The sequence below is a fragment of the Leucopleurus acutus genome (genome assembly GCF_964270905.1).
Source record: "Leucopleurus acutus genome assembly, chromosome: 21".
NCBI classification, from domain to species: domain Eukaryota; kingdom Metazoa; phylum Chordata; class Mammalia; order Artiodactyla; family Delphinidae; genus Leucopleurus; species Leucopleurus acutus.
Genome location: NC_139163.1, coordinates 9,214,967 through 9,228,540, shown reverse-complemented (window position 1 = coordinate 9,228,540; position 13,574 = coordinate 9,214,967). Strand labels below are relative to the sequence as shown.

General features: G+C 38.3%; 1 protein-coding gene across 1 annotated transcript in view; it reads right to left on the bottom strand.

Annotated features, from left to right (window-relative positions):
* CSMD1 (CUB and Sushi multiple domains 1) overlaps positions 1-13,574 on the bottom strand; it is a gene marked incomplete at its 3' end in the record, with an annotated part of 1,744,596 nt that overhangs the window by 462,150 nt on the left and 1,268,872 nt on the right. The window contains exon 10 of the mRNA XM_082863948.1: positions 3,732-3,853. Within this exon, the coding sequence (XP_082720074.1) occupies positions 3,732-3,853 (122 nt within the window). The remainder of the gene's footprint in view (positions 1-3,731; positions 3,854-13,574) is intronic.

Here is a 13,574-nt window from a genome sequence, read left to right as displayed (position 1 = left end):
TTACTGAATTTCTACTAGACTAGTTCGGCAAGAACAATTGTTTTAGAAACCTGCTTCTCCACTAAATTGAATCTTCTTGAGGAACTTTTTTGTTTTTTTTCCCCAACTTTTTGCCTACATATCAGGTTCTCCTAATATATGCATATTAATATAATACACATTATATTAATACATATAATTCTAATATGCATTATATATGTGTTTTAATATAATATACATGAGGATAATTATATATGTATATAAATAAACATATGTAAGTGAACAGACTTCTAGTATTCCTTTTAACTTGACATCCCTCAGTATTACAAATTGTAACATACGTTACTAAGAGACACAATGAACTTCCCACAATAATTACTTTCTATCAGCCATTTTATGTTAACACTTGGTATAAACTGACACAGGGAACTTGGTTATATAATGGTCAAAGCAGATCTAAGACCAGGAAAGAGTATAAATCATCATGAGAGGGTTAATCTTTCAAAAGAAGAGGAGTTTACTAACTAATCTCTCATTGACTCATCAATTTGGAAATTGATTTTAGATTTCTATTCGATCTTATTTCTTAAAGTTTACAAAGCATGTCAAACAACAAATTAAGGTGTACCAACAACTCTTCTTATCTAGAATTCTGTTAATGCTTCTAGCAGGAGTCACTGTCTGGAAACCTTTACATAACTGTTCTTTTCTCTTATGCTCAATATGTAATATACCTTCATCACCATGCGCTTCATCGGGAAACCCCCTTATGTGGACTGTCTCCCAAGGAATCAAATTAAGCCTAATTATACTTAATGGCAATGGCTGCTGCTTAATTTGGATGGTAATTCTGCTTAATTAAGATGCCTTCAGGTGACTAAGTAGTGCTCTTGTAAGAAGATCAGTGTGTTAGTCTATCAACTGGAAGCCCTGGTTCTTATCTGAACATTTCACCAAAATAAATAAAGGAAGGCAAAGAATTTTCTGAAGCAGTATAACACAAAATTCCTGAAATTTAACTTGTTAATTGTTACGTGTTCCGAGTCAATAAAATATATATGAAGTCTTTAGAAAAATCTATGTAAATGTACAAAAACATGAGAGACAAAAGTGAACTTGTATAATAAGAAAAATGTAAAAACCCAAACTGCATAAATTCATTATTTCATTTGTCACTTTGCAGTTTGGCCAAGTTTAAAAATCAACTTCAAAACATCAAAGTACATATTTAATGAGTTTTAACTAATTTTAGTCTACTGGTGTCGGGTAAAACAGGATTATAATGGGATTTGAAACATTTGAAAAGCAAAAGATCTGGTGATAACCGAAATCTCTTCCTTTGACCTTTTGCTTGTCTGCATGTGGTAGACATGACTGGTTATCCATAACCATTGGCCCTTTCTCTGGCTTCCAGATGGTTCTTTCCTCAGGCTGTCCATGATCTGGATTGTGGACATTTTACTCAATTGGACCAGAAGGGAAGCCTCTGGGAATTTCTAGACAATTCCTACCATTTCTAAGAAAGACATGCCACATTTCTTCACTGAACACTGAATGTGATGGTGTGGCAGCATCTTGTGACCTAAGGGGGATGTTATCACTGCTCTGGAGACCCGACCAGAAAAGAAAGGCAAACACTTGAGCCCTCAGCAAAGTTACTGAGTTCCTGAATTAAACCTGGAATCTCCCTGGCTCTGCATGAAATACTTTTTCCCTAAAACTTCTGGCTTTTAGTCAGCTCCTCTATTATCTACAGCCAAAAATATCCTATTGACGCACTGAATAACCTATTATTTCACTTCCTTGTGGTTCTCGTCAAAGTGATAATGGAATAGATAGCTACAAAAGAAATAACTCTTCTTTAGGGAGGAAGAAAGCTAAGGAAGAGGCTATCACAGTGCAGTGCAAAGAGCACGTGTGTTTTTATCCTGCAATAAGAGTAAGGAGCTGTGCAATCTTACCTTCCTTGGGTCTCAGCTTCCTCTCTGTCAGGTAAAGGGTTTAGACAATGGGAACTCTAAGCTTCCTTTATTTGCACAGAGATATCAATTATTTCAGTATATACAGTGTGGATGAAGAACGTTGCCTGCTGCATCAGTAAACAAAGGATGTTGTGGCCATCAAGCCACCAGCCTCTGCACCCTGAGGGGATTCAGGTTGGAGAAAAACAGGATACTGGCCCTAGACAGTTGAGGTGCTGTGTATCAAAGGAATGATTTCATTGAGCCCAGACCCTTGCATCTTCCCACACATAGAAAAGCGCTAAATTCCTTAACTTGAGAGGTCTGGTTTTCTCTTATTAACAGTGATCTTTTGATGTTCGACTGCCTGTTTTTTTCCAAAACCTCCTTTATATCCTGGCTCCTCCTGTACCTCTTCAGAGCAGTCCCTGAGATCTATCTGAGAGGCTGTCTCCTGGGCTTATGTCTTCAGTACGTCTGCCGAATAAAACTAATCCTTAACTTTTAGGCTGTGTTTTCAGTTGACAATTGGAAAGAAACAGAAACACAGATATACAGACATATCTTCCATATAGGAACATATTTATGATTATCCCATATGTAATCTGGATTTAAATGAATTTTTAAAATACTGGAAGGGGGTTAAACAAATCCCCTGACGATTTAGTTTGGAGCCACTACTTTCCCTGTTGGAACACCAGGGTATCCCACTTCATCCATACAAGAGTTTAGTATTTTAAAACTCTACGTGGCACTTGTAGTTGCAAGATCACTACCATTCATGACAGTGGAGCCCAGTCCACCCTCCGGCTGGCTCTGAGAGAAAGATGATGCCACCATCAGGACTCTCTTTGGCTCTTTGTCTCCTCTGCATGATGTCACACACATCCCAGGTTTCAGCAGCTAAGGAAACACCTGGGAATTCCGAATTGACCTCTACCAGGGAGACCCACTTGGAGACACAGCAGGCACCTCACTCTCACTACGCCTAGAGCCAAACTCATCATCTCTTCCCATAAAAGACTGGTTTCTGAGGCCCTTTCCCTGGTTCGAGGTAGGGAGAACTTCGAATCTATTGCTCCAATCTGGAATAATTAGGAGAGTAAAGAAGGGCATCATCATCAGTAACTATGCAAGGACAGCGGACGCCCACCAGGACTCCCCAGGAAGCTAGACCCTGTGCCCATTCTGGTCAGGGCTTCACCACAAGTCCCGAAGCCCTTCTTGACTCCTCCTCCCGCTTACAGCACCTGCACTTGAAGCCAGGTGGACACAGTGTTAAGCAAGAGAATCAAAACCACCTGCCCATGGCTCCTCACCACCCCCCTCACTCCCCACCCTCCACCCATCAGTCATCAAGTTTTGCTGAGTAGATACTAAAAGTTCTCATCACAAGAAAAAATATGTGTAACTATGTGAGGTGATGGATGTTAACTAACCTTATTGTGGTAATCATTTAAAAACACGTATTATGTTGTACACCTTAAACTAATACAATGTTATATGTCAACTATCACATCACAATAAAACTGGAAAAAAGAGAGCATAAACATAACCTCCAGAACCAGTAGAGGGCAAGCACACTGAGAATACTCACTAAGAATTAACTGAATCTAAAACTGGCTCTGCAACAAATGTAGACAGATACACACACAATGCAGCAGAAGATTTTCAATTAAAACAACAAAATGCAAGGGTGCATGACATTCACCAGGTTGTTCGTTGTAAACAGTTGCCCAGGCAGAGTGCTGATTTCATCAGGTATGCAGAGGGGGAAGATGAGAGCCTTACCTTGTCTGGATCTGTTGTGGTGATGACCCACACACAGTGTGCATTGTCTTCGTACTGAACTGGGTAATTAGGGGAGGTAATGACACCACTGGGCCCACGCAGATTTGATCCACACGTTCTAGCTAGAAGTACACAGAGATGATATTATTTTCCACAGGATTTCATCTGTGTGATGAAGACACAAGACATACATGGAACTTCAAGTTATGTGTCCAGCATTTATTGCAATGAAAAGCTATCTGTGAACTCAAGCTGGCAAGTAGATTTCGCTCAGCCTTCAGGACCCTTGCTTGGTATCTGCAACGGTAACCTGGAACTCTTTATTATGTTTCCCAAGGCGCTGACATTCACAGAATGACTTAATTACAATAGCACCATGGACAATGTCAAATCAAATTAGTCCATTTCAAGCACCATTCTGACTCAGAGACAGTCTGTATAGACCTTTGGTTGCACCCAACGCAATAAGAATTCAGGAGACCGGAGTTAGTGTCTCAACTATGCCCTACACGATATGACCTTGAACCAGTAATCCCGACCGCCCACAGCTTCATCCTTTTAATTTTAAACGAGGAGGAACAGACGATATTTAAATTTCCTCTCAAGTTTTACACTGTATCATTGTATTCTGTAACAAACTGTACCCATTTCCTTATAGCACAATGCAAATAAGAACTTAAAATACAGTTGAATTTGTGAAGAAAGAAAATAGAAACGGTGGCTCTAAAAGGAAGAAGAAAATACCTTAAAAATGAAAGACCAAGCAAATCACGGAAGTAACATAACCCAATAAGAATGACTAAGTTTTGAATATAAAAATATTTCAACTGACCTCCACTTTAAGAAAGAAGCCTTTAAAAAATCAGTACACAATTTTGTAAATCACATGTCAGCCTGAACTCCACTCTTAACATTAATAATTTAAACTGGGTTTGAGAAAAGAGCAGAAGAAACTAATTTCACAAATAAGAACTAATACAAGAGAATCTCAGGTCCATTTTCCTAAGATACCATATCACACGAACTGATTAAACTGCTGTCCACTGAAGAGTAGATTTTATTCATAACCCACCCTTCCTTCCTTCCTTTTGTTGGCTGAGCAGGTCAGGTATTGTCCTAAGAGACTGAGCTACAAGAGAACAGGATTCTGACCCCCAAGGGCCAGGCTGTAGGGGAGAAGTCACAGAAACCTTTTAATGGGTAAATCCCTAACTGCCCTCCAGGAATATATCTCTCTCTTCCATTTACATTGATACAGCAATAATATCAATTATGCCTACTCCTAGTATTGTAATTGTCAATGTACAGATCTCTCTTTCCAACAAGGTTGTGGTTCCCTTGACCTTGGGAAAGCATCCTTCCCTCACTTATCTGTATATCCTCAGCACCATATCTAATGTTGATAGTTGCTGACATAAAAACTGTGGGAAGCTGACTTTACACAACATTTCAGGTACTTGATACTATGAAAATAATTAGCTAAGAATTAATCTACTATACACTGATTAATAAAAACATATGAAAGTTAACTTTTAAAATATTGGTATTTGCTTTCCAAATGAATACTTTTTAATAAATATGGATAAAGTGTCACCTGGTTTTCAAACCCCAGTAGGCGTGTCTTAGCTCCAAAGGTCATTGAACAGAGCAGAGCCCACAAGCACATACACCTGTGCTGTATGATTTCCCTCTCCAGTAAGTCTGCTTTTAGGAACATGTTCTCGAGAGGATCATGAACTTCAGATCCGAAATTTTCTTAAAGCCTTCTAATATTATGGGTATTAATTACAGAAACTTAGAAGAAAAGTTATCAATAAAATTTGAGTTATCACACCTTTGTGTTACCCTACTTTGTGAAATTTCACACTGAAGAGCTGATAGAAACATAGAGTGTTACTCAATAAATATCTGTTGACTAGTTTTAAACTAATATTATCAAAGTGCCATCCTAAGCATTTCAAACTTCGAAAAAAGACATGTGAAGAATGTGTGCAGTGGGGAACTAATGTGTTATATTACCATGGACAATTTGTACTCATCCAATCGTTAGCCCCAGCTGTCACTCTGCTAGAAAGTTCACCAAATCTGACAGCCTGCCAATGGCCCTGGGTCTTAGTTCTTTGCTTTGAAGCTTGACCTCAACTTGACTTATTGAAATTGGTTCCCAGCTCTTCATGGAATTCATCTTACCCACTGTTTGGGGAGATAGGATTTTTAGTGATTGTATTTTTAGTGAGATAACTATTAGTAAAATTTACATAGGAAACCAGCACATTTTCTACATTTTCCTGCATACATGGTACTGTGTTTCACATAGAACAAGTTATGAATCCAGTCCCTTCAGAAGTATTTCTCACCAAAACTTGTCAAATTAATACATAAAATATTTTTTCATTTTCTTACAACTATGTCCCTATTTTTGCAGTACATTTTCCTAATAAATTAGCTTTTTAACTCTTTTTTCTACCCATACTTTTAATCAAGCCATCAGAATAATCAGCTGAAATGAAGTATGTGGGAATATTCAGGGCAGGGATTTTGTTTGTTTGTTTTGTTTTCCTCCCTGTATAACCTCAACAATTAGAACAATTCCTGGCATTCAATAGTTACCCCATAGATACTTGTTGATGTATTTTTTGAGTAGGTTGATAGCCTTAAATAATATGATTTAACTCTAATTATTTACTTCTAATCCTCTTTCTTGGGAAACTGTTGAAAATTTTAGCTAGTACTTCGGTCTTTGCCTTTCTAAGTCGTCCCCATTCTAATCATCTGCCTCTTCATCATGTGATCATCCTACCATCATCACACCAATTACAATTCACTAGGTACTAGTTTCTTATATCAAGGCTTTCCTACTAGTCAGAGACAATTCTCAGATTTTCTATTGGCCACAACTCAAAGTTCAGCCATCTATGTGTAGAGTCGCTATCAGATAATAATAATGTTTCTTGAGTTATCATGATTTCTGTGTGCCATTGTCCAAATCCACATGGCGGATGAAGCACAGACTGGACATTATCTTCTATGTCTCCTGCAGATGATCTACTGCCTGGGGTTTTTTCTCTGCTCTCGGTTCTGCTGCAGGAAGGGTCATACCAAGCTGCAATTTCTCTGAATTGTATAGTGGAGAGAGCAGAGTGAACTCTACTCCTTCCCCTATAGCTGCTCAGACACGGAGAAAGCTTAGCGACCTGCTCTGATTATGATGAGCAATCTCACTGTGTCCTTGCAGATGGGGAACTACTTCCCACACAGTTGCTTCTGGATTAAACACACATTGGATTAGCCAACAAAGTATTTAATTAAGCAAATAATTAGGTAATTACAATATACTAGTGCCAAGCAAGTTTTTATAGCAAAATTTAAATGCATTCCCATAATGGAAACGTATATACACATTTATACGTATTACAGTTGAATATCACTTTCTGCTCCTGCAAAGGCTTTCCCCCTTGTCAAAACCTTTTTGGAAATATAACACTAACATAAAGTAATTTACACTTAAATCTTAAAAATGCTTAATAAATGTTCTTTGATAATAACCACGACCTAATTAATGTATAGCTAGTATCACTCACGTGACAGTGTTCTAAATTTGTAAACTCAAATTTTGCTTATATCTTACATGTTTTTAAGATAAAAGCAGAATTCACAAAATGATCATTGGAAATATAGCTCAAGAAGGAAAGTGGAAAGCGAGTATAAAACTAACCAATTCTGGGGCTTCCCTGGTGGTGCAGTGGTTGAGAGTCCACCTGCTGATGCAGGGGACACGGGTTCGTGCCCTGGTCCGGGAAGATCCCACGTGCCGCGGAGCAGCTGGGCCCGTGAGCCATGGCCACTGAGCCTGCGTGTCTGCAGCCTGTGCTCCGCAACGGGAGAGGCCACAACAGTGAGAGGCCCACGTACCACAGCAAAAAAAAAAAAAAAAAAAACTAACCAATTCTGAATGTCAATCTGTGCCATTTATCCATTTAATCACTGAATATTTATTATGTATAAAACATTTGTTTCACACAATTTATCTTATATAATTTGAAGTAGTAATTTATCTATTTATGTATAATCAGTTCCAGGAATCTTTACTGTTCTATAGTAACTACTTAATTAATCAAAATAGTTGAAGAGAATAATATTCTAATTGACCAAACTTAAATTAATAGGATATCTGGACTCACATCTGAAGATTTTTCAAGCACATTAAGAATTATACTGGATAGTGTATATCTTGTATGATTTAGAAGAAAACCACAGACTTTATGTCTTTAACCAGACTGTCAGCCAAAATGGGGAAAGTATGTCACAGGTTAAGAGCTTGCTTTTCTTAATCACACCTGAGTTCTAGGCCTGGTTTATGAAGTTACTAGATGTCCTATCTTAAATTATTTCATTTTAAGCCTCTCAGGTTATCCACATAACAATCATAACTTCATCTATGATAGCTGTAAGGACTGAGGGAAAGAATTCGAGTAAAGCCTTCAGCGCATTTTCCGACACACCATAGCATAGGGAGTAAGGAAATAACCAGTAAATGCTTTGTAAGAGTTGGGCACTATTTCAGGCATAGAGGATACAGCAGAGAGAGAATAAAATTAAGTTCCTTGACTTCCTCAGGCAATTATACACATGACCATCTAATTCAGGAGGATATTTGACCTTTACAGAAAAGCAGAGTCGGGGTTCAAAGCATATCTGGAAGAGGGTGGGCATGGAAGGGTTTGGATGAGACAACATCTGATGACCAGTGTAGGATGGAGACCCATATGGACACCTGGGGCAGAAGTGTTCCAAGCAGAAGGAAAACAAATGCAAGGGAGCTGTCACAAACTTCCCAGGCAGGTTCTAGGAACATAATTAGCACCAAATTAACATTAGCTTTCAGGTCATTTTATGTCAGTAGAATTTGAGAGGAGTGGTATAAAAATACATGGCTTTGTTATTTCCAGTAACTTAATAAAAAATAGAGAAAAACATGTTTTTCTCCCAAGTGACATTCAAGTATAGAGTATAAATCCTTAGAAGTCTAGAAGCGAAACCAGAAATTTATCCAAATTCACTGGAATTAAAGTAAAAGTTAAAAGTGTGAGAAATTAAGAGGTACAAACTTGCAGTCATGAAATAAATGAGTCACAGCATAGGGAATATAGTCAGTAATACTTTATAACTTTTTATAGTGACATCTTGTAAGCAGACTTATCATGGTGATCATTTTGTAATGTACAGAAATACTGAATCACTATGGTGTGTAACAGGAACTACCATGGTGTTGTAGGCGATTATACTTCAAAAACAAACAAATGAACAAACAAACTCATAGAAAAAGAGATCAGATGTGTGGCTACAAAGGGGGAGAATGGTGTGAGGGAGGAAGGTGGTCAAAAGGCACAAACTTCCAGTTATAAGATAAATAAGTACCAGGGATGTGATGTGCAGCGTGATAAATACACTCAATACTAATGTCTCTTACATATGAACATTCCTAAGAGAGCAAACCCTGAGAGTTCTCAATATTTTTATATCTATCACAGGAAATATTTTTTCTTTAAAACGTGTGTATGCTTCTTTAAATCTCTGAGGTCACGGCTACCTGATATAATAATTAGTATTAAAATATAATCTTACAATTGGCTCTGGACCTTTAATCTGGTAGAATGAAGTCGTCTTTCAGGTATAAATGGTCTTTTCACTACCATTTAAAAGGTCATTGCTGTATGGACAGAAACTATGAGTAGGGAAGAATAAACTGTAAAGTTCTTGGTAAGTGAAAAGTTAATAAGTTAAGGGTAATTCTGAGCTAACCTGACCTGGAATCCCAAGATAATAATAACTTTATTCTGTGACCCTTCGTAGCTCTAATTGGCTTCCATGTAACCACAGTTAAAATTGCAAAAAACACTTCACTTTTCTTATGTGCCCTTTCAACTCAGAGAGCAACTAAAAATATTAATTCCACAGATCAAAGTGCATTAGCATTAAAAGAAATTCTCTCTATATATCCTCCCTAAATACTGATGGAATGAAATGCCAGCTGGAACATTTTACTTAAAAAAAAAGAAGTATATCCTCTTCTTCTCTTTTTTGTTCGCTTATTTAAAACATCCACTGCTAGTTAAGGATACTTATACAGTTCCAAACAGCTCATATTTTACCCTGTGAAAACTCATAATGGTTGTTTTCATATCCCTAAACGAAGTAAGCATAATTTCAAACAAAATCACTTGTGTAATTACTGAGCTATGGCAACCATTCATCCCTGTGGTAACAGGAAGAAAAGGTAACATCTCCCATTCTCAGAGCTAATCAGCTAAGGTAAGTAAGCATTGGCTTAGGACCCAGTGTCCAGATGTGAAAGATCACTCCTGACTCACCGCAATTTATCGAATGCCTCTACCAGATATTCCTTCTGTGGAGAAGGCATGATAATTACTTAAGAGTTAGAGACCCTTCATGAAGAAGGGAGCCTCGAGAATCAGTCCTTCCTTAACTGACTGAGCTGAAATCTCATAATGCGTGCAATGCTCAGACCAGAGGCATTTTATTGCATTTGATAGATAGTTGAATTTAGAACATGTGGCTGAGATGATCAATATAAGGGCTGCTTTAAAGGCTCAGAGTGCATCAGGAAAACCCAACCCATGGTGCTCGCCTCTTACATACAATGCATTAAGGGGTAGCACAGAGGAGAAGATGAACTTGAAAAATTGCACTTGGTGTCTGGAACCTACTGACAGCTAAGTAAATATCCCTATGTTGTGTTTTGGGTAGCATTTGAAACATCATTATGTTTCATGTTATCCATTTCCCCCTACACTTTGGACAGCTAAAGCTATCTTTATAGAAATAGCCATAAAAGTTCCAACTAAAGAAAGGTTTTTTCAGCTCTTCTTTAATTGAGGAATCAGTCAGTAAAAGCCAGTACAGACACTATTTCCAGTAGAGACACTATTTAAAGGAGAGAATGATGACAGACTCAGGGCTCCTAAATGTTGCCAACCTGGAAAATGTATGGGCTTTAATAGAAGAAAGTATGTTCTACACTGAGGGATGCCTGCCAGGAAACCACCCATGACTCATGGAGATCACTGCTTCCCTTCACACCCATAAGCCTGTTGAGTGCTGAGAAAACTGGAACTGGGCTGAGCTACACAGCCGGAGTGGCGCTGTCCATGGTAGCCACTAGCACATCTGACTATTGGGCACTTGAAATGCCCCTGGTCTGAGCTGAGATGTGCTCTGAGCATAAAATGCACACTGGATTTCCAAGACATAGTATGAATAAAAGAAAGAGAAAAAAGTAAAGCATCTCCCTATAATCTTTTTGACTGTACATTAAAATTGTATTTGTAATATTTTGGTTAAATAAATTATCGATATGTTATTAAAATTAACTGCACCTGCTTCTTTTCCTTTTCAAATCTGGCTACCAGATGTTTTAAAATTACATCTGTGGCTTGCATTTTATTTCTAGTGGAGAGCCCTGCTCTAGAGACTGCTCGAAGTGATCCTCTGTTGGGTCAGCCTACAGATGCACTAAGACGTTTGACCATCCATCTGTATATGTAATCGATCAGGTCATGGTATATGGTGATTACTTATGTTATATAAGACTCTGTCACCCAGACTAGAGGGAAGGGTGTTCCTGCTGGCTTTGCTGGAGGAAGCTGCCTCTTGTGAGAGGGCAATGTGGCCAGGAGGTGAGTACAGGGCAGAGAAAGGGAGTTGGGTGTTGAAGGGGAGGACAGGTTCCTTGCTTAACCATGATACTTACAGATGAGCCCTTTCCAGTCCAGAAAGTGGGATATTCATATACACACAGCTCCACCCTTTTTTTCATCCATATAGCTTACACATATAGTCCTGCACTGATACAAAAATGTCAAGGGACATGAGAGAGGGATGAATGATTCTCTAATTTATTTGCACTCTCCACTCGTGAAAAGCTGCAGATGATACGGGGAAGCAAAAAAAAAAAAAATGTGTCATTTATTCAGTGATTTATCCCACCTCTCCTTATAAAAATATACCCCCATGGCAAAGATTCCCTTAGTATCTATTCTCCTTTTCTTTCATAGAAATATAATTGTTTGGCATATATTTAAACACACAATAGAAAATATGTATGTTTCTAAGTCTCACAACAAGGTGAGAATATCTGGCTGGATTTTGGCCAATGAGAATGAGCAGAAATGCATATGATGGTTCCTGCAGACTCTCGTTAGCATACATCTGCTAACCCTGCTTCTTCTAACCTCCTCCATCCAATCACCTGGAGTTTGGATACCACCGTGGACTCTGAGGATGGAGGCATGACCATAGTGAGGACAGAGTGAGTCTTGAGGACATTTTCATATCTGAAACAGACCTGCCGTCCTTGTCCTGTACTGCCTAGCTCTTAACTTCTGTGTAAGAGAGAAATCCACTTCCATTTGTTTTAAGCTTCTCTTGGGTTTGGTTTTCTGTCACCTAATTGTTATCACCTAATTCTAAACAGTTTATCTCAAATTCTTCTATTTAGGAGATTTCAGGACTTTAATTTTTTTTGTTTAATGTCATACTACTCCAAATGCTCTAAAATACTTATTTCTTTAAAACTGTGTTTTTAAAGATATTTTTTACTGTTCTCTAGACACAGTCTGCTATCATTCTATTATGCAGATCTAAAATATACATCCTATAAGAAAACTCTTCCTTAATTATTTCTTGCTGCTATAGCTCATTATTTCAGGAAGTTAAAAGTAATAAATTGAAAAAGAGCTAAAGGATTAGTCCATGAAAATGAAGGTACATCTAATTAAAGCAAAACAGCTGAGTTAACAGCTGGGAGGAAAAAAAGAAGAGATGAATAAAGTTGAGTGTGATGAACAGAAGTGGGTGTGGAGAGAGGTGAGGAGGCTCCCAGGGAAACCAGGCCAGAACCACACAACAAAGAACCTGTGGGAGAGCTGTCTCTTCTAAAATGATGAAGCAGGGCATTAGAGTCTATGGGAACAGGAAGCCAGAGGACTCCTCCTCTAATTACCTCTAAAAGTGAGCAGTTGGCGGTCCAGGGGGATGGAGGGAAGTGTCCCACCATTAGCCTGGATGGAGCAAGCACCTGCGTGTTTGACGCCAAATCAGCGTATAAGCTGGGGCCAATGTGCTGGGAAATATTGTTATGAGTGTAGATGAGATTTGGGCCAAAGGGAAAAAAAAAGGAAAACTTCTGGATTAATAAGTAAGGTAAGAATCAAATAATATCCTACTCAGTAGTTCCTTTATGTTACTCTAAAATATCAATTTAAAGCAGATGCACATTTACTAGTTTTGTCTAGTGTGGGCTTTTAAATAATGACATATGTTCCTGGTATAGAAGAGCAAGAAAAACATTTAAAAATGAAAGCATATTTTTTTCCTTAGGGCAAAGCTAATACCTCTGGCTTAGTCCTCATTTGTAACTGGGGCATGAACATTACCATCCTTTCATGGGAATATGGATTTTGCTACAGTTCCTTTGAAAGCCTAATGATGTCACTTTAGTATTAGTGTACAAATAGTCTAGTGACCAAAAGGGGAGGGGCGCAGCCATACACATTTCCTGACCAGAGATGGGTGCTTCTCCAAGAAGGGAAACTTTTCATGGGAAAGGGCCACCTGCAACCAGACCACACGCCCACTCTGCCCTCGGGATGAACAGATGCTACAAAGCTGTGTTTTCTACATGTAAAAAGCCACCAAGTTGTTATAGGTAAAGGTACACTATACTAAAGCCTGCAATCTAGTATTTTTGCTTTGATGAAACTAGCAATGTATTTTGCAACTACTTCATTTCACAGGATATAACTTAACACTGTTCATCTTGTA